This window comes from Macaca mulatta, chromosome 3, assembly GCF_049350105.2.
Source record: "Macaca mulatta isolate MMU2019108-1 chromosome 3, T2T-MMU8v2.0, whole genome shotgun sequence".
NCBI lineage: Eukaryota > Metazoa > Chordata > Mammalia > Primates > Cercopithecidae > Macaca > Macaca mulatta.
In genome coordinates this window covers 147,476,721-147,502,270 of record NC_133408.1, presented here as the reverse complement: position 1 = coordinate 147,502,270, position 25,550 = coordinate 147,476,721, and the positions used below count along the sequence as shown (strand labels likewise).

The 25,550-nt window shown below is 40.6% G+C and overlaps 1 protein-coding gene across 3 annotated transcripts in view; it reads right to left on the bottom strand.

The window, feature by feature from the left end:
- The window catches only part of DLD (dihydrolipoamide dehydrogenase), a 50,323-nt gene extending 37,661 nt beyond the window's left edge, over positions 1 to 12,662 (bottom strand). For all 3 annotated transcript variants that reach the window (XR_013415495.1, XR_013415494.1, XM_015134672.3), the window contains exons 1-5: positions 12,523 to 12,662; positions 10,548 to 10,626; positions 2,025 to 2,104; positions 1,447 to 1,515; positions 296 to 365 (exon numbers count right to left, since the gene is read on the bottom strand). Coding sequence is in view for 1 of the 3 variants with exons in the window: in XM_015134672.3 (XP_014990158.1) it covers positions 296 to 365; positions 1,447 to 1,515; positions 2,025 to 2,104; positions 10,548 to 10,626; positions 12,523 to 12,561 (337 nt within the window). In the remaining 2 variants the exon portion in view is untranslated. The remainder of the gene's footprint in view (positions 1 to 295; positions 366 to 1,446; positions 1,516 to 2,024; positions 2,105 to 10,547; positions 10,627 to 12,522) is intronic.
- Between the last annotated feature and the right edge of the window lie 12,888 nt (positions 12,663 to 25,550).

The window sequence follows — 25,550 nt, the reverse complement described above, 5'->3', positions numbered from 1 at the left end:
ACTGACTCTTCAAAAACACATAAAGGCAAACCTCAGGAAAAAGTTGGCAAAGGAACAGAAGATATAATGGTAGAAATCTGGATTTGCAGAGTTAGGCTTGGTTATACTTGGCTGGGAGAAATCTGGACTTAGGCCTTCCTTTTTAAGTAAATCTCTCCAAATTTTTGAGATTCTTTATTTTACTCTTCCTTCACTAAACATCTATTATACATACATTAGACACATTTAAGTCTTTAGACAGAAGAGCCAAGTCAAGCAGTCTGGCTATGTCATTAAGTATGAAAAGTATACTTACTTTCAATTCCTCTAGATGCAAAATCTTTTCCATGGGCCATATGGTAATAATGAGAGTTGTTCAATAAAGCCTAAAGGAAATTAAAAAGATTAAATTATCAAATATTCATACATAGACTTCAAATAATCAAAAAGCACTTATGAAATGATTGTCTCTTTCTTTTTATTTTTTGAGACGGAGTTTCGCTCTTTTTGCCCAAGCTGGAGTGCAATAGTGCGATCTTGGCTCACCACAACCTCCGCCTCCCGGGCTCAAGCAATTCTCCCTCAGACTACAGGCATGCGCCACCACACCTGGCTAATTTTGTATTTTTAGTAGAGATGGGGTTTCTCCATGTTGGTCAGGCTGGTCTTGAACTCCTGACCTCAGGTGATCTGCCCGCCTCGGCCTCCCAAAGTGCTGGGATTACAGGCGTGAGCCACCGCGCCCAGCCGATATTCTCTTTCAAATGTTCTCACCACAAAAATGGTAGGTAATGAATATGTTAATTAGCTTGACCAAATTATTCCACATTATAGTCATAAATCATAACACCACTTTGTATGCCATAAATATATACAATTGTAATCTATCACTTTACAATAAAAATTTAAAAAGAAGTTAAAAAAAAAGACATGGCATTCTCTACATGGAATAGTATATGGGACTACACCCATTCAGTTTCTCTTATTAATCAAAGACAGACAATAATGATGTGAAAAACATTCAACAAACAAGAATGAAAAAGACTTTTACTTTCTTTAAAAGTAAAGGCATAAGTACACACTTCAGGGTGGCAGGTGAAAAAGGCAGTCATATTTACATACATAAAGGACCTAAAAGAACAATTTACTTACTATCTATTATCTGTTACATTGGTAAAGGAAAGATAAAGAGAAAAAACTAGAACATCAGAGTCTGTCTGAATGGAAAGCTAGGCATTCTGAGACAAGGAAGCTATTTCAGGAATGAGCGGCAGAATAGTGACAGCACTCTTTAAGTTTTACAAAAGAGAAGTGTGTTTTTTATCATTCTTTTTTTTCTCTGTGTGAAATGTGCCACAACTTGGATTGTTTTTTAACAAGTGTATTTGTCTAATCTAGTCTCAATCCATCCTTCTAGTTGGTTGCTAGCCAAAAACAATCTCTGCGCTGTACAAAACATATGCTCACCTTAGAAGGAATACAACCAACATTCAAGCACGTTCCACCAAGTGTTTCATTTTTCTCAACGCAGACTGTCTACAACCAAAGAAAATATTATTTAACTGCACATAACCCCAATGTTTCAGATCACTAAAATTCCAAATATATGTCTTAATTTGTCTACAAAACAAGCTATTTGAGCTGTGTTTTCACAGAGACTAAAATATGTAGTCCTTTATAATTTACCATTTGAATAATAATAAACTCTTTTGGGCTAACCCAAAAGTGAATTATTCTAAAAGATATTTTTGTGTGCTTAACATTACCAAATATACGCTTTTAGTTCTATCACCGTATCTTCCAAAGTGTGATTAGAAGTCAAAATGAAAAGTACTGGGAAGAGAAGAAAACTAATAGATTTCACTTTCCATTCCAAGAGAATACTATAACCAAATGAACCTAATCTTTATTAGTCTCAGGCTTACAAGTTATTTATAGAGTTAAGAAAGTATTTACCATGTTTTTGCCTGCAAAGTACTTTATACACATGATCAACCCTTCCCAAATTAAAATAAATCAATACTTAGTTGGAGTTCAAACCTTACCTTGAAGCCTAACTGGGCAGCTTTAATAGCAGCAACATATCCTCCAGGACCAGAACCTATAACTGTTACATCAGCATCAACTACAATAAAAGCAAATTGATATAAAATAGTAAATTGCTTAATAGTTACCAAAAAGAGCTCTTTGGAAGAGCAAACAAATAACCCAATACTTAAATCTCTTAGAGTACAAATCAGCATTTTCTACATAGTTTCTGCACTATTTTATTACTACTACTTGATGCTCTTTGATGCTACTGAAAAATGGCATAAATATTCAAATTTCATTTTCTGTTATCTTAAATTTCATTTTCTATTATTTTCTATTCATTACAACATGCAGAAACACAACTGAGTTCTGTAATACTAACATTGTATCCACTGACCTTCCTAAATTCTATTGATTTAATAACTGACAGGAATTTAGTGATACTGGAAGACAAGTATGTATGAAGCAAAGAGCCTGAGCTTTGGAATCTGACATTCTGGGCTTCAAATCTCAGCGCTGCCAATGATTAGTTGTGTGAACTTGACCAAATGACTTAACCTTTCTGTAATATGGGGATGAAAACACTGCCTTCAATGATTGATGTTAGAATTAAATAAGATAATTTTATATAATGCTTTAATATTTCCAATAAATTTAAGACCTATTACCTTTTTCAGGTCCTTAACTTCTGAAATATGAGGGAAAAAACAGCTTCCACGTAATATTTAACAAATATGTTTTGAACTTGCATATTGATATTTTTTGTATACTCTAAGATAATAGGCTAACCAGAATATTCAATTAACTACTGTGGCTATTTTTCAAATAAAGATAAAAAATTGAAAATTAATTTTGAGGCCGGGCGCGGTGGCTCAAGCCTGTAATCCCAGCACTTTGGGAGGCCGAGGCGGGTGGATCACGAAGTCAGGAGATCGAGACCATCCTGGCTAACATGGTGAAACCCCGTCTCTACTAAAAATACAAAAAACTAGCCGGCGTGATGGCAGGCGCCTGTAGTCCCAGCTACTCGGAGGCTGAGGCAGGAGAATGGCGTAAACCCGGGAGGCGGAGCTTGCAGTGAGCCGAGATCGCGCCACTGCACTCCAGCCTGGGTGACACAGCGAGACTCCGTCTCAAAAAGAAAATTAATTTTGATCAGTATCCTTAGGAGTGTAACAATCGTAATACTAATGTGCAAATAAGTTCAATTACTCCCATTCTTCTCAATCCAACTTCAAATAAAGTAACAATGACTTTTAAGAGTTAGGAAACAGTCTCCCTTTTCTTCCCCTTCCACTGTCCTGACAACCACAACTAGTCTAGCATTTAGCAATTCGTAACACATATTCACATATATTATCATGTTTGAGTCTCAGAATTTCCTATGAGGAAGATAAAGATGTCATAAATAAGACATTTCACAGAAGAAACAAGAAGTTCAAGAGAGGTCAATTAACTTGTCTAAGGTTAACTGGCAAGTGAACTGCAGAGACAAACTAAGCTTTTTGACTCTACTTCCAGTAGTCTTTCCATTATTCAATACTATTCCATTCCTCAGTTTTAACCATCATAAACTAAAATCCCAGAGAGCAATAATCAAGCTTTATAATCACTACCTAAGTGACCTTAGGTGAGTAATTTAACCTGCCTCATCTTTGTTTCCATACCTGGCAAAAGAAAGACCACAAAAAAATCTACTTCATAGAATAAAATAATGTAATAATTTAGCATAGTACCTCTAGCACACATAGTAAGTATTCTATACATAGTAGGTATATTCTGGCCTACAAAGAATACTATTCTAATTTGCATCACCGCCTCTCCCCAAAAACACACATCCCTAGAGTAATATCATTCAAAAACCTTTGCTGGCCTGAATAGAATCATAGAACCTCTGTGTTGGTGGATAACTAAGTTATTCAGCCCAATTATCCACAAAAATCTAAGAATCCCTCCTGCTGAATAAATGAAAGTACGAGATTTTCTTTGGTTATAGCAGATGATAACTGAGATAATACATGAAAAATATGTACAGTCATTTCAATATATGAAAAATTGCTTCAATTTTTACTGATCTATCTGTGCTTTTTAGCCACCCTGCGTGGTTCAGACTCAGGTTCAGAATTAAGTATCTAACAAAATGTATTTTTATTTTCAAATCTTGAACCAAGTGATAATCTACACAACATCCCTCAAATGGGTTCTAATTTTTAATTTCAGAGTAATGTAAATACAAGCTACAAAACAGGTTTCTTTGCTGAATTTTTAATGTCTTTTCTGATTAAAAATACAAGTTTACTGAATAAATTTAAATACACTAAATCAAAAAAAAAAAACCCATCCACATTGCCATACAACCCAGAGAAAACTGTTTATAGGACCTCCCAATCTTTCCTCTAGGAAAGTTTTTATAAAATTCAATTTTTGCCATATTTTATATTCTTTTCTCATTCTTACATGAGCATATATATTTATAACATATTATTGCTATGATTCTCCAAAAACCCTTTTAATGACAATAAAACTAAATTAAATATTTTAAATTTTGAGTATATGTATTTTTGAGCATGTATCTTTAATCACTGATATGTAACAATTCTTATAGTAGGTCCATGGTACTAAAATGAAAAATAAATTTGGTTTGGAAAAGAACTGTTTTAGTAAGGTCAGGCGAAGTAAACAAGAGATAAAAGATAATAGCCAAAACCCTTGGGTTTCATTTCCCTATTCACTACGTAATCTTAGGGGTTATTTTTTTTTTTTAAACTTCAGAAAATACCAAAAATTCAAGAGTTCCTCTCTCACTATAGATACTAGATGTAATATTCCATCACAATACCACTAAAGTGCTAAGATGCACAAAAATGAGAAAAAAGCAGACTCTTTATGTAAAGATCTGTCAACTGAGAATACAGGAGGGTATAAGCCAGGAACAAACTTTCAAAAACAAACCAGTATTTAGGGGAAGTATACACACATCTACAATATACTTTGAAATGTATCAAAAAATAAGATGGACTGATGGATAAACTGATGAGCACATATGTGGTACTGTAAGCACAGAAAATGTTAATGGAAGAAAATTATGGGTGTTCAATGTAAAATTCTTACAATTTTCTAAATGTTTGTAATTTTTCATAATAAAATGTCAGAAAAATAATCTAACTCTCACCTATACCAAAGGATGCATACAAATGAAAGCTGACAACAAACGATTCTGACTCACCCTCTCCTTGTCAAGAAGAATTTTACAGGTTAGGTCCCATATATAAAGTTAAAAAATCAGAATACAGGCCAGCATGGTAGCTCATGCCTATAATCCCAGCACTTTGGAAGGCCGAGGCAGGTGGTCACCCGAGGTCAGGAGTTTGAGACCAGCCTCACATGGCGAAACCCCATCTCTACCAAAAATACAAAATATTAGCCAGGCGTGGTTGTGAGAGCCTGTAATCAGCTACTCGGGAGGCTGAGGCAGGAAAATCACTTGAACCCGGGAGGTGGATGTTGCAGTGAACCAAAACCGTGTCACTGCACTACTCCAGCCTGGGTAACAAGAGCGAAACTCTATCTCAGAAAAAAAAAAAAAGGATACAGAAAAGTAGTTAAATGAAATACATTTATTTAAGGCAAGCCTGATGGAAAAATGGCAAATGACAGCTGAATAGCAATCTGTGTTTCAAGTGTCAGTGAAGTATCAGCTGATTCAAACATGGTCCTTTAGATTCTGAAATGTGTGCTCCTATCAGGTTTAAAGTATCAGGTTGATACTTTAAAAATACTGGAGTACAATAAGAAGTGACTGACTTGAACAAGGCAATTAATGTTATTAAAATTAACTCAAAGAAAAAAGGCAAGAAAAGTACTCTACAAATTCTCCAAGTGTTACATATTAGATCATTATAAGGAAAATAAGGCACCACATTATCCAGGCTACCACTGAAATAAAGGTGTTGTGTTACAAATCAATTTTAATCATGAATATAATTATAAGATGTATCTCAAGAAGTCAGTCTGTGTAATCCCAGCACTCTGGGAGGCCAATGTGGGTGGATCACTTGAGGTCAGGACTTCAAGACAAGGCAGGCCAACATGGTGAAACCCTATCTCTACTAAAAATACAAAAATTAGCTGGGCATAGTGGTGCATGCCTGTAGTCCCAGCTACTCAGGAGGCTGACGCATGAGAATCTCCCGAACCTGCGAGGCAGAAGTTGCAGTGAACCAAGATCGCACCATTGCACCCCAGCTTGCATGACAGAGTGAGACCCTGTTTAAAAAAAAAAGTTAGTCTACAATACCTAACACTTGGGTAGTGTACAATGTGCCAGTTAGTGAGCCAGTCACGTGTACTGTCTTATGTAAGCCTCATTACATTTATATGACATAGTTATTACTACCATTAACAGAGGAAGAAAAGGTTGAAAACAACTAAATAACTTGCATAAGACTACACAACTAGTAAGTAGTCTAGCCAGGATTCAAACAAGGTCCTCTAGATTCTGACATGTATGCTCCCACATACCATTATGTTCTATCGCCTGCCAAAACACTCAGATGATCCCATAATCTCCTGGACAATCAAGAACTTCAATAAAATGACAAGAATATGCTTTACTATCAGAACAAAATCAAATAGTTATGACTCATCAGTACCTTCAATAACCTTACAATACAGTGAGGAAAAAGAGGTACATGTCAAAATGAAGATAAAACCAGATTTTTGGCTGGGCGTGGGGGCTCACACCTGTAATACCAGTACTTTGGGAGGCCAAGGCAGGTAGATCACCTGAGGTCAGGACTTCAAGACCGGCCTGGCCAACATGGTGAAACCCCGTCTCTACTAAAAATACAAAAATTAGCCGGGCATGGTGGCAGGTGCCTGTAATCCCAGCTACTCGGGAGGCTGAGGCAGGAGAATTGCTTGAACCTGGGAAGCGGAGGTTATAGTGAGCCAAGATTGTGCCATTGCACTCCAGTCTAGGAGACAAGAACGAGACCTCATCTTAGAAAGAAAAAAAAAAAAACAAAACCCAGATTTTTAAAAAGAAAAATCAAACAGGAAAAGAGATGTCATAAGGCAATAATCATTAATTACCAAATGTACTGAATATAAGAGCTACTTGGTAAGGTTTATTTCCTGACATTTTGTTGAGGGGTAAGGGAAGTTGTTTTTACATTGTCAATGGCCTTATTCTCCAGTCTTTTTCAGTAACCTCCTCCTATAGTGAACACTCTATACTTGTTATCACCCAAAACTGTTCAGCCTCTGAAATCAACACTCCACTTTCTGGTCATAACCTCCTGGTCCCTAAAGAAGAAATACAGTAAAAAAAGAAATAATCTGAAGTAAAACAAACCTGGGTTCCAAACTCTACCCCGGCTAAGTTCTTGGGCCAATTACTCAATCTCTCTGGGCTTTGATAACATGGGGATAATAGTAAGGATGACACCTGCAGCCTCAGAGAGTACGCATGTTAAGATCCTAAGAAGGTGCCAGGTGCATACTGGTTACTCAGTGTTACTCCCCTTCTCAGATCCACCTCCAAACTTCAGTCCGGCAGCCTCCAGTCTCATTCACATCCTCCATTTTAGTCTACACAGTGCTACCACAGAGTTAAACCCAACTCAGATGTTATTCTCTTTGTTGTTATGCTCTATTGGTTCCCCAATCTCTTGTTAGATAAACCCCGTGTTCCTAAGTACAACATCCAAATTCCTTCAGTAACTATTTCTCCAGCCTCATCTCCTACCACGTTCTGTTTACTCACCAATACCATGCAGTTTAAGCCTCAGTAACACTGAATTACTACTCTTAGCCTACATGCATAGAATTATGCTCATCTACCTATGTACGATCTGTTCCATCTACCTAGAAATAAACACTAACAGCACGCATTTCACATTACAAACACTACTTTAAGCTCTTGGGGGGGTGGGCCTGCACATGCTGTGTCGTTTGTGTGTATACATAAATGACAAAGCCCTAGTTCTTATAGTCTAAATAGGGGAAAAAAAAAAGAATTACAGTAAAAGGTCCAACCTGTAACCAGAGTTACTCTCAACCTTTTCAGCTATCAACATAATTCCTAAGGAAAGAATTACGTGACCATTCCCAATCCATATATATATAGATGTCATTACTCCCTATGCTTAGTCTGTGGACCCCTGTCACAATTATGTGTTGGATGTTTGTCTCCCCCAACTAAATTGTAAGCTCTATAAAAGCTGGGTCTTGTCCGTCTTGCTCACTGCTGTATTCCAGTAGTTAGCCCAGTGACTAACACATAGTAGATATTAGTATCTGTCGAAATAATAAATAAAAGAATGAATGAATGAGTGAACATGAGTGATATAAGTGCTACAAGTTTGATTAAGTGCTGTCATGAAATAAAAGGTCACATCAACAGCAACACACACAACTTTGCAAATTCTGATGAACCTGGTTCATAAGGCTATTCAGACATCTCTCAGATGTTGTAACCGAGACTGTATCATAGTAAGATTTGAACTTCTCAGGAGAGTCAATCAATACTCATGTAAGGAAGAAAACTGAATAAAACATTAACAGTGCAGGCTCTGAAGTCAAAAGGATTCTCCCAGCTCTGTCATTTCCTAGTTGAAAAACCTAACTCTTCCATCTATAAAATGGGGAGAACAGCAGCACATAGGTAGTAGAAAGGCCATGAGGGTTAAATCTGTGCCCAAGACAGAGTTAAGCCCTTAGTGCATCAGTTAATATTATTATTGTTGTAGCTGGATACTTACTTTGTACAAGACACCATACCAGATGCTTTGCCATAGAGCAGTAACTAAAACAGACCTGGCCCAGGGTTCATTCATTCAATAAATATGTACTTATTACCTACTGTATCACTTTAGGTACAAAACAAGTCAGTCAGTCACACACAGTTCCTGCCCTGATGAAGTCTGCATTCCTGAGGAAAAGACAGTAAGCACATACCTCAGACAAACACAAGTATGTGTGTAAAATGTTTGTTACTGCATCCACTCAAAGCTTTTACACACTTTACCTACATGGGTACTAAGTGATTCATGATTTACTCAATGTCAAGGGATCCCCAAACTGATTGTGGAACGCTCAGCCTCATTCCACTAAAATCCAAGTTCTGGCTCAGGAGCTGCCTGGCAAATAGAAGGCACTGAATAATCTTTGTTGACTGATTCCAAAGGTATAAAAAACATCCTTTAGAAATGAAAATCTAACATCTCTCCTGTTATGTGAGTTGAGAAAATGAGATTCCCATTTAAAAAGAGACAAAGTGTATAAGAGGTCCAACTCTTCACCTCATCATCATATTAGCTTTTTTTTAAAAAGGATTTCTTGAAAGCTAGGATAAATCACTCACTCACTCTTGGTCATGGGTGACTAGAATCCTCCCCCTTCTTCTAGAAATAAAATATCCAAAGTGATAATGGCTGGATAACAGTTGAGGATACAGGATTAAATTACTTCACAGAATGCAGGGAGACTGACAGTCACAGTTCCCCCAGATAATGATTTCTATAATTGAAGCTTTAAGACATTCGATTTTACTTATAATCCATATGGGTGAATTCAGTAAATGTCAAAACAGTTCATTTCAAATAATCAATATCCTTGGTACTGACAGGTCAAAATACTTCAATATAATCCTATTGATTTTCTGTTTTAAATACTTAAAAAAAATAAAACGCATATCCTTTACAGGAACTTCAAAAATATAAAAAAAAGTATACAGGAGAAAATTCCATGATCCATAGCTTCCTTTTAAGGTACATCCTGCTAATCTTTAAAACGTGCTTTTGATAAACCCATGAAGACTTTCATTCAGGATGTCAAGAAAGTCATCTCATCATTCTAAACAGTATTAAAATAACCAACACAACCTCACTCAATGGACAAAATTAACTTTTTAAATGTAAACATATGAAATTGCTGCCCTGCTCAAAACCTATTTCCCATCATACTTGGAGTATGATCCAAACTACTAGGCCTGGCTTATAAGGCACTCCATGATCTGTCTCCTGCCTACCTCTCTGATTTTACATTCTATGGGTTTCTGTTCCAGCCCCATCAGCCTTCTTGCTATTCCTTAAACTTCACAAGCTAAGTTCCACCTCAGACCTTTCTCAGTGTTGTTTCCCTCTGCCTGAAGTAACCTCAATCCTTCACTTCACTCAGGATCCTGCCCAGACATCATCTCCTCAAAAAGGCCTTTCCTGACACTGTATCTAAAATTATCTCTCTTTCTCCCTATCACCTGCTTTAATTGTCAGTTACTTCCCAAAATATTTATCCGTTACTTATATATTGTCTGTCTTTTATCACCAAATTACAAGTTTCACAAGAGCAGGGTTTTACCTTGTTCACCGCCTGGAACACACTAGCTCAACACACATTCAAACGAATAAATACATAAACAAATGAACTATAAGACACTTAACATAAGTTATTCCAATATTCACTTACTTTTACATAGAAACAAAAACGAACTGTCAACTAACGTGATGAAAAAAATGTTTTACTTAAGTACTTACTCAGCTGATCTGCGTAAGTTCTCAGAGGCACTGCAGAAAGTCCCTGTAGGCCATGAGATATTCGATTGAAATGGCCCCTCTAGAAAAAGAAAATGTTCCTACTATGTAAGATATGAATTCAAAACATAGAACTACTTAAGGCTGATGAAAACAGAACAATTTTTGGCAAATGTATCAAGCAAGGATTATTAGTGTATCTTCTTCCATTGCCACACAGAAGTTACAGATCAATTTTCCCTCTTTGACGATAACTCTTTGACGATAACTAATCATTTGAACTTTTCAGTCTCAGCTTGCCACACCCATCTTATTATGAATAGTCAACAAACCATCTCATACTTAATTTTAAAAATGTATTCAATGGTATTTTTATTCAATTTTCAGAAAACATGGCTAATTATTAGTGCCAGGGATCATTTTAATGTCATAAAGCTCTGAGCCAGCCGTGGTGGCTCACGCCTGTAATCTCAACACTTTGGGAGGCTGAAGTGGGCGGATCACCTGAGGTCAGGAGTTCCAGACCAGCCTGGCCAACATGGTGAAGCCCCGTCTCTACTAAAAATACAAGAGAATTTGCCAGGTATAGAGGCGGGCGCCTGTAATCCCAGCTACTCGGGAGGCTGAGGCAGGAGAATCGCTTGAACCCGGGAGGCGGAGGATGCAGTAAGCCGAGATCGCGCCACTGCACTCTAGCCTGGACGTCAGAGTGAGACTCCGTCTCAAAATAAATAAATGAATAAAGCTCTGGAAGTTCTAACTTAAATACTTGAATAATCTATACATGATAATCCTTTTACCTGTAATTTTTGTTTCCTAACTTTAAGCCAGCATGTATATATAGTCCATATTTACTCAGAACCATCTATGAAGATGTTCCTGAGCCATCAACTAGGAATAGCAAATTAGACAAGGTAACTTAGGAAAATGCAAAGTAGTGTACTTACGTTCTGGAGCTACGACAGTTTGATAAAACTCATCATCTCCCTAATCTCTATATATGGATGGCTACCATTTCCTAAGGGCAATGAGGCAGAAAGAAAGAAAGCAAACAGTCCCTGCTTCTATCACAGTAGGCAAATGGGCAGCAGTGACAAAACTACTCCAAGGCAACTCTTAACACTTGAGGTCAGGACAGCAAACCCAAAGAGCAGCCGATTGTCAATCTTAGAGTTTTAGTCCCACCTCCGCCGCTCCCTAAAAGCATGACTTATAGAATGTTACATTAATTTTTGGGAACGCAGGTTCCTCATCTCTGAAACAAAGGGGTTTGATTGCTATATTATTTTTGAGGTCTCCACCAATATAGTACCCGGCCATGGTCCCACATACACACAATTTGGCTGTGTCTGGCAGGCAGGTTAAAAAGGAAAGTTGTTCTGATAACCTACTGCAATTAAAGATTTAAATATCCAGAAAGACCTGAGAGATGGCAATGAACACCAGCTGAAAGCTGCCAACACTGACAAGACCTTAGGGGAATTCCCAGGGCTTTCTGTTGGAGCTGACTGGGTCTGAACCATTCAAGAAGTGACCCCAGGGTTACCTGCCCACTGCATAAAATGAGGCCACTCAGGGGTCAGAATTAGGATGAGAAAAAGGCAGAGAGTATAAAGAGCCAGACTATACGGGACGTGGGTGGCTTACACTTCCTCCAAGGTAGAGGCCTCTGTGTGACCGGGATGGCCCTCGGCCCAGGCTTGGGGGTGTGGCATGTGTAACCGCCGGCCGTCACACAACCTGAAAGGACTCGCCACAGCCTGGGCCCAGGCCCGTCCCTCGCCTGCTGCCGCCGCAGGAGAAGCTGCTACCTCGGAGCCTAGGGCCGGGCTGAGCCGGTGCAGAGGCGGGGCCAGGGGTGGTGCGGGACAGGCGCCTGGGCTCCTCCAGGCCAACGGGCTTAGGCCGCGTCCCGGACCCACAGAGCGGGACCTTCCGTGCCTCTGGCTCAGCAAGACCCCACCTACTCGGCCCTCACCTTGGCCAAGGAGCAGTACACACGACTCCAGCTCTGCATTTTTCCGCTGTATCTTCCCTTCCGCCAATGCTTTCACCTCCGCTGGGCGCCTCCGCCGCCTCACCAAGGTCTCCCCGCCCTGCGCATGCACAGGCGCAGTTACGTTTTCGCCCGGGAGCAGCGCGATTGGCCCGCGCGGTTCTACCGTAAGAGGTGTTCCTGTCAGGCTAGGCGTCGTACGCTGTCGTAAGGAGCGTAGTGCTTTGTCGCAGCGGGGGTGGTGGTGGGAAAGACTTAGGGGCCGGTGTCAAAATGTCGAGCTACAATGTGTTCTTATACTTGGAAGATGAAATAAACAAATAAAACTATCGTTTGCCTAATGCACGCTACAGACAGTAAAGCGTGACAAGTTTGACAAGCTCTTGGTTGTGCTAGGCATTCCTCCGCACTTTCTACAGAGATTTCATCCTTGCAACAACCATATGGAGTATTGCTAGTATTTCCATTTCTTGGATGAGGCCCAGAGAGGTTAAACATTTACCCCAAGGTCTTGAAAAGGAGAGATAACTGCAGCCCCAAGGCCAAAACCTTTGGTCTTAACTACTGCTTTATACTCGCTCCCCTCAAGTGCCATATAAGGGATGGGGCTACAGATTTTGGCATCGCCAGCATCCTGCTCTAATTAGCTAACTGACAATAGGTAGAAAACACACTATCTTCTATTTCTTTGGTTGAGAAACACATCTGCCCGGTAAAACAGAGTGGGATGGTGGATGAGATTTTAGGTTTTGAGAGATAATCGGTTGAAAGGGTTGAAAAACACTGTCTTCGGCCGGGCGCGGTGGCTCAAGCCTGTAATCCCAGCACTTTGGGAGGCCGAGACGGGCGGATCACGAGGTCAGGAGATCGAGACCATCCTGGCTAACACGGTGAAACCCCGTCTCTATTAAGAAATACAAAAAAAACTAGCCGGGCGAGGTGGCGGGCACCTGTAGTCCCAGCTACTCAGGAGGCTGAGGCCGGAGAATGGCGTGAACCCGGGAGGCGGAGCTTGCAGTGAGCTGAGATCCGGCCACTGCACTCCAGCCTGGGTGACAGAGCGAGACTCCGTCTCAAAAAAAAAAAAAAAAAAGAAAAACACTGTCTTCAAGATTGAGCATGAAAGTCTAAGGTCTGATTCTTGCCTTCCATAACTCTAAATAGTGTGAATAAACTTAATTCTACATTTATTGAAAGTCTACCACCCAGGCCTTGTGCTGGTCTAAACACTGGTTAGAAATTACTGCCTATCTATGTTCAGGTTTAGATATGAGTAATATTTAGTGTTTGTTATAGAGACGGCATTGCTGGCAGCTCTGTCCTGTGACAGGGTCCCCGGCTCCTTTTATCTCGTGACTCTGCCATCATCAGAGCTTGCCTTGCATCCTTCATTCAAGATGGCTGCTGGAGTTTCTACAATCATATCCCCTCATTCCATCTGATAACAAAACCACACCTAGCTGCAAGGGGATCTGCGAAACATAGTCTTGTCACCTGAGTGCCTACCTAAAATTGTATTAATAAGCAAGATGAGATGAAGAGATATTGGGGGACAGTGAGTACCCTCTACCACACAGATGGGGAGAATTGTCTCCTCTCCAGCTTCATGGCAGTTTTTGACATCTGGTCTAGGAGTTATTGTTCCATATGCACCAAATCTCACAGTTCTTTCCTGAACTTTCTGGGGCTTTGTCCCCTACTCCCTTGTCCAAAATTACAATATCATATTTTTATTTTTTAAAGATGAAACATTTCCATCCCTTCCAGCTGTCATTCACAAAGCCTAGGAGCTCAACCTAGTATGAGAATTGAGGCAGGAAATAGATTCGTTACTGCACTCACCATATTCCTCCACATTCCTCCTCATCTCTTCTACCAATTATACCTCTTCTCCTCTCAGCTAGAACAAAAGCCACAATGCATATAAATGCATATAAATCAATGCAAACACGCTGGGGGTGGAGGGAGAGATGTCAACAATGGACAGCCCACACTTGCAGTGTTTGTATTCCAGCTAAGGAATATAACCAGAAATTGAAACATACTTATTTTGCTAACTTGATTTTTTTCACTTAAAACTCTCACGAGCAACTTTCCACGTTCATATTGGCCTACAACATTAGTTCTAATTGTTTGGGTGAGGGAGAAAGGACAAGATGGAGGAAGGTGAACAAGAAGGCACAATCCATGTTGCTTCCGGGTTCTTCCTCATCAACATTCCTGTGCGCGGGAAAATGCAGCCCGCCCCGGAAAGATGCAGATCAACCGAGCATGCGCCAGATGACGTCAATCCGAAGAGATCGAAACTTACCCGGCCACGCCTATGGAGACGCCCCTATCATGCCCTTATCCCGCCCACTGCCCTCCCCCTTCCAGTACCAATGCATAAAATTCTGCCACTGGCAGGAGCCAGCGTGACTTCTTCGGCCCCCACGTTTGTGGACCGGAGAACCTCACCCGAGAGCATCGGTGTGACTTCCCTGGCCCCCCACACCTGAGGACCAGAGAACCTCGCCCAAGAGTGTATGCATATTTGCAAATAAAAGGCTGCCACTTTCTTCGCTCGTTTTGGCCTTTTATTGATATTTAGTCTTTGCGTCTATTAATAGTAGTAATAGAGAAACAAAACACTAATGACTACTAAGTATTTTGGGACATACCCATTTAACTATATTTTATTATTAGATATGTAAGCCATTACCAATTTTTCAATGTCATGATTGAAAATCACCTGAGGTCAGGAGTTCGAGACCAGTTTGGCCAACATGGCAAAACCCCATCTCTACTAAAAATACAAAAATTAGCAGGGTGTGGTGGCATGCACCTGTAATCCCAGCTACCCAGAAGGCTGAGGCAGGAGAATTGCTGGAATCTGGGAGGCAGAGGCTTCAGTGAGCCAAGATTGCACCACTACACTCCAGCCTGGGCAATAGAGCAAGACTCCATCTCAAAAAAACCTATCCTTAACTCCTAAACTTTCTGGTCTTTTCACTGTACATTTGTATTTTGGCCACCTTATCCATTTCCATGGCTTTGGCACCTGCCTACATACACTAATACATAACTTCTAAATCCTTATCTCCAGTCTTTTTAGAATTTTTTTTTTTTTGTAGAAACAGGGTCTCGTTTTGTTGCCTCAGTTTCCCAAAGTGCTGTAATTACAGGCACAAGGCACTGCGCCTAGCCCTTATCTTTAGTCTTTACTTCTCTCCTGATCTCCGATTGCATATTTTCTCTGTTTTTCTTTTCTTCTTCTTCTTTTTTTTTTCTTTTTCTTCTTTTTTTTTTAATGTGTGTGTGTGACAGGGTTTCACTCTGTTGCCCAATCAGGAGTGCAGTGGAATGATCTCAGCTCCCTGCAGCATCAACCTCCTGGGCTCAAGTAGTCCTCCTGACTCAGCCTCCCATGTAGCTGGGACTACAAGTGCACACCCCATACCCAGCGAATTTTAAAATTTATTTTGGTAGAGGCAAGGTCTCACTATGTTACCCAGGTTGGTCTTGAACTCCTGAGCTCAAGCAATCCTTTCACGTTGTCCTCCCAATGTGCTAGGATTACAGATGTGAGCCACCGCACCTGGCCTCAACCTCATATTTTCAACAGTCTACCGAATATGTCTAACGGTTATCTCAGTTTCAATTATCTAACATCTTAATATAAAATACATGTTTTTCATTATGATTAATGATACCTCTAAAACGCCTATCATCCATATGAAAGATTTTGTAGCCCTTCTCAACTCCTCTCTTTATTCCAGTGTCTAACTGGCCATTGCTTTAGTTAGATTCTCCTAGAAGCAGACCCAGAAACAAGGATTTGAATGTAAGGAGTTTATTTGATAAATGATGCAAGGAAGCACCAGTTGGAGATGGAAAAGGGATGGAAACTATTTCAGATACATTAATTAGTAGACTATTACTGTGGGCAATTGGGGCTCAGACTCACTGGAGGCCTCTGGGAGACAGCATAGAGCATGCTTCAGAGTTGCCCTACCCAATCTATATCCATCAACTTCCGTCAGTCCTTGAGTGAGAACTGATTCCAGGGACTTAACTCTCTACAATTCTCACCTGCCCCGTAAGTACACAGAGTTAGTACCAGCAGCCAGAGAAATCTCCCAGGCAAAGAGTTTCTGATGCTTGCAGTAGAAATGCTTTGAGTGCAGAAATGCTTTGAATGCAGAGGAGAAGTGAATGCTAAGAGTTTACAGGGGAGACACCCACAAGATCTGCGATAATCACCAAGTCCTATCAATTCTGAATGTGAGAATGAGAGTGAAGGAATCATTGAGATGGCTCCAGAGTTGCTAGCTTAGACAGCTGGTAGAGAGTGAAACCAATGCAGAAATAGGCAACATAGGAGAAAGAGCAGCCTTGGAGAAAGATAATGAGTTATGTTTTTTTGAATCTGAGATACCAGCTGGACATCTGAGCAAAGAAAAGTTACTGGAGCACAATTTTAGAGCTTACAAACTCCAGATGTGGACTTGGAAATTTGCTGGCATGTCGACACATATGGGAATAGATGAATTCATTAAGGATAGCATGTTTTTTAAAAAAAAACGTTATGAGGGAGCGTGAACGGGAGCTGAAAATGGTATGTCTGATACAGTGTAGGTCGTGGGGCCAGTCCAGGCTGGAGCGCAGTGCCGTGAGTATAGGCTTCTCACTCACGTGGTGTTTAGTAGTTTCTTCTTGAGCCAATGTATGTATTACAGCAGCAGGCTGCTTTGTGCTTTCTCATCATAGTAACGTACTACTTGTAAATACATTTTTCCATTTTCTGTTTTTTTGTGTTTTTGACATTTTGTTTCATTGGTCTGATGTATATTTTCCATGCCCTCACCCCTTTAAGGAAAAAAAAAGGAAAAAAGCAACACACACCCACACAAAATCATTATTTGTTATATTATTTTTAACTGGGCTCTGTGGTCTTCTAGAAGAGGTTGTTGCACAGGAGAATCTCTCATATAGTGCCACTCTCCTCCAAATTGCCTCAGGCAAGAACAGAATTGGTGAAACCCACACAGTGGGACCTGAGAGGTCATTAATCGGCCCCCGTTGCCCCCCAAATTGTTCTATTCCATCTAACCACTACCCTAACTCCTGGCCTGAAAGTTTCCTGTTAAGAGATTTATTCTTATTGCTCCATTTCCAAACATTCTCTATTCCAACAAGCTAACAGTTGCTAGATTTAAATACGATTCTTCCCTTGGGGAAAAGAGGGTAAGAGGATTATTCTAAACCCTGTGTGAAGCTTTATGTCATTTCTCCATTTAATCATCACTCCAGCCCTGTGAAGTGGTTTGCCTGTAGATTTTCTTGTGGATGGTTAGCCAAGGAACTAAGACTGTCAAGTGGATGAAGTAATTGTCATGGAGGATAAGATCCTTTCCCAGTTGGACAGACTTGGGGCAGGGGGAGGGGAGCAGAGTGAGTGACAAGTAGGTAGCAAGTGAAGGACAGAAGCTGAAAGAAAAGAGGAGCAAACATTGATGAGAAGTCAAAGACACCAGGCTTAGTAAAAGTGCTGTCTTGTCTTGAGTATGAGTGCTAACTACTGCAGTAATAGTATTAACAACTTTAATAATCTGAATTTTCTTTATAGCTTGCAAGGTCTCTTTATCCATTCATTCTCTCACAGGTCCAGTAATCACTGAGGGCCCACTATGTGCTTGACATTGTGCTAAAAGCCAGGAAAGTAACAGAGAGCTAAACCAGAGCCAGTCCCTGACCTCATGGAGTTTACATCCTGACGGTGTAACTAGGTTCACAACTACTGCCATATGAAATAGAAAAGTGCAATTATGATAAGCACTATGAAAGAGCATGGAGATCCAGGAGGGATTTGAACTAGTTGGGCAAGACAGAAGAGCAGAAAAGTCTCCTCTGAGGGAGTGATGTTTCAGCTAATATCCAAACAATGACAAATTATCTGAGCAGGGAGGATGGAATGAGTGTCCCAGGCAATAAACATTATCAACATACTCATTTTACAAATGGGAAAGAATGTTGTAGGGAGAACCGGACTGACAATCAGGAGACTTAAGTTCTAGACCTAACTGCTCCTTTACTTTCAGTGTTTGTAATCTAGCATAGGTCAGCTCTTCTTTTTATTTTATTTTATTTCATTTTGTTTTATTTTATTTATTACCTGCATTACACGGATGCAGCATTCATCTCTTGGCTTCCCAAACCTTAAATTGAGGGGCTCCAAGGTCCCTTCTAGTTATAAAGCCTACAGTCCTATTTAACTGAGCTGCAAAGAGCTGGCTTATGAAGAACTACATAATGGTCATAGTAGCCTCACATCTGTTAGGATGGCTAATTATCAAAAAGACAAGAGATAACAAGTGTTGGCAAGGTTATGGAGAAGAAGGAACTCTTGCACACTATTGGTGGAAATGAAAATCAGTATAGCCATTATGGAAAACAGTATAGAGCTTTCTCAAAACTATAGAGGACTACGTGCTCACAAACAGGGTGTTCCCGATAAGTCCTGCTCTTGCAAACGAAGCAGGGCCTTCCCCATAAGTCCTGCTCTTGCAAACGAAGCAGGGCATTCCTTCCCTGTTTACAGGGAGGACTAAGGAGCCAGCTGCTAACAGCAGATCCTGGGGGCTTGTTTATGTGTAAACATCTTGAAAATCCAGAAAGTCAGGGAAAGGTCAGAAAAACAACAATGTGTCTTGTGACTTGGTAACATTCCACAAACGACTGTATAAAATAAAGCAGAGCGCGCCATTCGAGGCAGCCGCCATGTTTGTCTTGTCTAGTGTTGTCTTGTGTGTTCATTCCTTTGTTTAGGAAACACGCGGACCCCAACAAAAACATTAAAAATAGAACTACCATATGAACCAGCAATCCTTCCTCTGGGTATATACACAAAGGAAGTGAAATAAGTATCTTAAGAGATAGCTGCACTCCCACGTCACAGCCTTATTCACAGTAGTCAATATATAAACAACTAAATGTCCATTAACAGATGAAGGGATAATATTCTTTTTTTTGTTTTGTTTTGTTTTGTTTTTGAGACGGAGTCTCACTCTGTCGCCCAGGCTGGAGTGCAGTGGCGGGATCTCAGCTCACTGCAAGCTCCGCCTCCCGGGTTTGCGCCATTCTCCTGCCTCAGCCTCCTGTGTAGCTGGGACTACAGGTGCCCGCCATCTCGCCCAGCTAGTTTTTTGTATTTTTTAGTAGAGACGGGGTTTCACCATGTTAGCCAGGATGGTCTGGATCTCCTGACCTCGTGATCCACCCGTCTCGGCCTCCCAAAGTGCTGGGATTACAGGCTTGAGCTACCGCGCCCGGCCAATATTCTATTTTATATGTGTACATATGTATTAAATTATATATTATATCATTAATAACATTAATAAATAATAATAACAATAATTTAAAAAGAAGGAAATCCTGTCATTTGTAACAACCTGGATGAACCTGGATGACATTATGCTAAGTGAAATAAGACAGACACAGAAAGCTAAATAGTACATGATCTTACTTATATGTGGAATCTAAACAAGTCAAATTCATAGAAGCAGAGAAGAGAATGGTGATTGCCAGGGGCTAGAGGGTGGGGTTGGGGAAACGGTGAGATGTTGGTCAGAAGGAACAAACTTTTAGTTATAGGATGAATAAGTTCTGGGGATCTAATGTTCAGCAGTGTGGCTATAATTAATAATACTGTATTATATACTTGAAATTTGTTAAGAGAATAATTTTTTTTTTTTGAGACGGAGTCTTTGTTCTGTCGCCCAGGCTGGAGTGCGGTGGCACGATCTCGGCTCACTGCAAGCTCCATCTCCCAGGTTCACGCCATTCTCCTGCCTCAGCCTCCCGTGTAGCTGGGACTACAGGCGCCCGCCACCGCGCCCGGCTAGTTTTTTGTATTTTTAGTAGAGACGAGGTTTCACCATCTTAGCCAAGATGGTCTTGATCTCCTGACCTCGTGATCCGCCCGCCTCGGCGTCCCAAAGTGCTGGGATTACAGGCGTGAGCCACCGCGCCCGGCCGAGAGTAAATCTTAAGTGCTCTTACCCCTCCACCCCCCACCCCTGCCCCCCCCCACACACACACCCCGGTACTGGTCCTTGGCCTGTTAGGAACTGGGCGGCACACAGGAAGTGAGTGGAGGGTGAGCGAACATTACCGCCTGAGTTCCGCCTCCTGTCACATCAGCCAAGGCATTAGATTCTCATAGGAGCGTGAACCCTACTGTGAACTGTGGATGCAAGGGATCTAGGTTGCCTGCTCCTTATGAGAATCTAGCTAAATGCCTGATGATCTTAGGTAGAAGTTTCATCCCGAAACCATCCCCCTTTTTCAAGAAACCAGTCCCTGGTCCTGAAAAGTTTGGGAACCGCTGCTTTACGGGAACTCCCTTTCCATGTTTGAGGAATCCACTACAGTCTGAGACCAGACTCCATTAGCAAGCCCAACTGGTCATCCCTAGCTCTCCTGGCCTCTAGCAGCTGGAGGAGGGACGCAACCTAAGCTCTGCCAATCAGATGCATTCACCGGGACCCGAATCAAAATGGGCGGCACGAAGAAACCGTGACAACTTAGAATGCACCCTACTGGCAGCAGCAGTGACTCTAGTGTCAGTGCCCAATGGTGGCAAGGTAGTGTCCTATTCAGACCCTTCCTGTGGAAAATCTCAGCCGGGGCCATCTAGCTTTCTGCCAATTTGCCAAGCTCATTTCTCAAAACTTCATGTTGATTCTGTTGATATTGGATAGCCTGCCAATAAGTTCCTTCTCTGCATAAGTGAACAAGAAATTTTTCTCAGGCTATTTGCAACCCAGAATTCTGACTGGCACACTACCATTTATTGAAAAGCCACCACACACCAGACACTTTAAGTGAAGTGTTATTAGAAGTCTCATAACACTGCAAAACCGGTATGATTAAGCCTATTTTATAGGCAAGGAAACAGAAGCTCAGAGAGTTAAAATAGCATATCTAAGATCACGTAGCCAAAAGGTGACCAACTCCACTTCATCCGCCCCAATCTTTCCTCAGTTGTATACTACATCACCAGACACAGTACTAATTGGCAGAGAATAGTGTCCCTGACTCTTCCTTTTTACTACTTCATATTCTTATTGTGGAAGACTTCATCCCTGGCATTACCCTGTCCTGATTATTTAACCCAGGTTTCCTGGAGTTGAATTCTCCCCTTCATTATGGAAGAAATCAGCCCAAATGGATTTCAGAGTTATTGCCATGCAACTCACTGCTTTGGGTGTTTTGTGGGTTTTGTTTAGGGAATAACTGTAATTCACTTGCTAATCATCTTTTTCCTGAGAAATTTCATTTTCTTAGATGGTGCTTAAACAACAACAAAATTGTATCAAAATGCTAATCTAAGCAATTGTGGTTGATTGAGTAGATAATAATGAGTCATAGTGTTGTTAACGGTATCTGAGGATCTAAGTGATAGAGTCAAAAGACACCAGCACCATCTGCCCAGAAGAGGGCAATGTTCTCTCATTATGCTATCCACGAAAGCTGGGAACTCTAAAAAGGAACTGTGTATACTGTGATAGGAACTGAAAGATTTACCGTTAATGCTTCAAAATGATTCTAAATACAAAAGTATTAGGCCATGATGTGCCATAATCAATAAATCAACAATTACCAAGTGTTTGCTGAGCATTTACTGGATATAAAATATTGCACAGGACACTGAAGGTAACACAAAAATGTTATCAGCACATCTCCCTGATTTTATAAAGCTCATGATTTAGTTGAGGAGATCAGGCATCTATGCAAGCAGTAAAGAAATATCAGCCAGGCATGGTGGCTCACGCCTGTAATCTCAGCACTTTGGGAGGCCGAGGCGGGTGGATCACGATGTCAGGGGTTCAAGATCAGCCTAACGTGGTGAAACCCCATCTCTATTAAAAATCCAAAAATTAGCCAGGCACGGTGGCGTGGGCCTGTAATCCCAGCTACTCAGGAGGCTAGGGCAGGAGAATCGCTTGAACCCAGGAGGCAGAGGTTGCAGTGAGCCGAGATCATGCCACTGCACTCCAGTCTGGGTGACAGAGTGAGACTCGGTCTCAAAAAAAAAAAAAAAAGAAAGAAAAAAGAAAAGAAATATCAGACAAATATCAGACAACATGCCATCCTGGGCTCTGGGTTGGATTGTTGTTCACACACACCGCTCTCCACCTTCCTCCTCAAACCAGCAGTAGGCATATGACTTACTCCTTTGCCTCCTTGAAGTCCTTATTTAAAAGTTACTTTCTCAGCGAAATCTGTCCTTACCACTCTAATGAAAATCACAACACAACACATCTCGTGCAACACGTGCACTGTCATTCTCCCTGACCTGGCTTTTTCCCCTCCTACAGCATTTATCATCTTCTAACATTCTATATAATTACTTTGTTGTGTTTATTTTATAACGTTTTCTCCCGCCACTAGAAGCTAAGCTCCGTGAGTACTAGGATTTCCATCTGTTTTGTTCAGATACATCCCCGGGGCCTGGAATAATGCTTTGCATGTAATAGGCACTGAAAAAAAATGTTCAGTGAATGAAAGTCAGTAGGAAAGATAAGTGCTGCAGGAATTTGGAGGTGGGGAGATGGTAAGGGGCCGGGGACCTGGAGGATGTCTTTGTGCAAGATGTAATTACTTAAATTGGATTTTGAAAGGTGAGTAGGATTTTGATAGAGGGAGATGAAAAGTCAGGGAGAATGTGATTCCTGAGGCTTAGAGACATCTGGGCAAAGAGGAATAAAGGACAAAGGCATAACAATTTACCAAGTGGTAGAGGGAAAAGGGTACGGGCTTTAGGGTAATGCCTAGGGGTTTGAATCCCATTCTGCAATTCCTTTGTGCCCTTGGACAACTTTGCTGACCTCTCAATTATTTCCTCATCTGTGAAACTGAGATAATATTTTCATCAAAGACCATTAGGAGAATTAGAGAAAACTTATAAATAATCCACCTGGTTCACAGTATGTCCTTAAAAAGGTAAATTATTATACTGCTATAATACACTGAACACTTATCAAGCAGGTTTGTTGAATTAATTTTAGTTTTTATATTTTATTTTGAGCCCGTTCTCACTCCCTTTGCCCAGCCTGAAGCATAGTGGTGTGATCACAGCTCACTGAAGCCTTGATTTCCCAGGTCTAGGTGATTTTCCCACCTCAGCCTCTCGAGTAGCTGGCAGCTGGGACTAAAGAGTATGCACCACCGTGCCAGGCTAATTTTTTGTATTTTTAGTACAGACTGGGTTTCACCATGTTGCCCTGGTTGGTCTCAAACTCCTGGACTCAAGCTATCTGCCTGCCTCTGCGTCCCAAAGGAAGTCACTTTCAGAGTACATTTTGAGTCACTTAACTTGAGTCTCTGCAGGTATTCTATAGTGAATCTTCCATAAAATGGATTAAGATAGTTATCATGAAATATGAGTCTTTAATGAGCTCTAAGAGTAAGTATTGACTTGCACTTTACATTGTATAGAATTCTGTCACAGACATTACCAGTACTAGTCTACATAGTCGTTATCCTGACATCGATATTATTATTATCATTACTTCTGATAATAAAGTATGAAACTACTGCCTTTATATGATTGAGTTGCTGGTCGAAGCTTACAAATCTGACAAGTGATTAAGATGGAACTCATATTCACAATTTCTGATCCCAAGTCCCTCACTCTTTTATAAAATGACTCCCTGCCTCTAACCATTTTTATGGGATTTGAACCACACAATTATACTGTTGATCTGTTCAGTCAATTGAAAAAAATCTAAATGCCTCTGAAACCCATAGCTGCCTTCTCGCTTCCTTTCTCTCTCTAACTGAGAATGAGATAAGAGGAATGGGAGAACTGGAGTATATCTCTTAAAGGCCACTTTCTGCCAGCTTCTGAAAGATTTCCTCTTCATGTTCTTTGTTCTCACAGAATTTAAACCCCTTCAGGTGGAAATGGTACTTGAGGGAAAATAGCTATCTCATTCAACATATTTCATTTAATATTTCCAGTTAAGAAAAAATTAAGAAACAAACAAAACAACAATTTAAATGACCCAAACACTTAAGATCTGTGAATATATCCACAATGAAGTGGAAAAGTTATTGCTATATCCAAGGATTAATAGAGCATGAAATAATGTAGCAGAAAATTGTGGTTGGGTGTTAGAAAATCTATTAGAAAGAGAGGAACTGGAGTTTGCTCTTCACATGACAGGGTATAAAGAGGTTCATACAGGCGAGTTTAAGAATGAACTAGAAGTGGCCAGGCACAGTGGCTCACGCTTGTAATTCCAGCACTTTGGGAGGCTGAGGCGGGTGGATCACGAAGTCAGGAATTCAAGACCAGCCAGGCCAACCTGGTGAAACGCTGTCTCTACTAAGAATACAAAAATTAGCTGGGTGTGGTGGTGTGCACCTGTAATCCCAGCTACTCGGGAGGCTAAGAAAGGAGAATTGCTTGAATCTAGGAGGCGGAGCTTGCAGTGAGCTGTGACTGCGCCACTGCACTCCAGCCTGGGTGACAGAACAAGACTCCTTCTCAAAAAAAAAAAAAAAAAAAAAAAATCAACTAGATATAATGAGATTAGATGAAGTTTGGATGTAAGAGCTGTAACTACTGTAGAAATATAGCTATCCCTACCAATACTATTACAGGTGGGTTCTCTGATGTGCTATAACAAAGAACATAGTTATTATCTGTCACAGATTAGATATTTCTTTGATTCCTACCCACAAATGAAGTATTTCTTATTTATTTACTTGAGTCAAGAAGAGAGATGTTCAAAGACATAATCTCTATAATTCCTCATTTCTGCATCTCTTAGAGAATTGCAAATTTTTGCTATGCCAACAATGATACACTTTATCATGATTTTTCTGACAAAATCATCTTTAGCATGTTAAGCTAAAACATGTTCCCATCTAATTTTTTTTCTGGAGGCATGTGAAATCTATTCTTTTAAGTTCATCTTTCCAGTTCTTCTCCCCAAGATGACAAAATTCTATCCCATGGT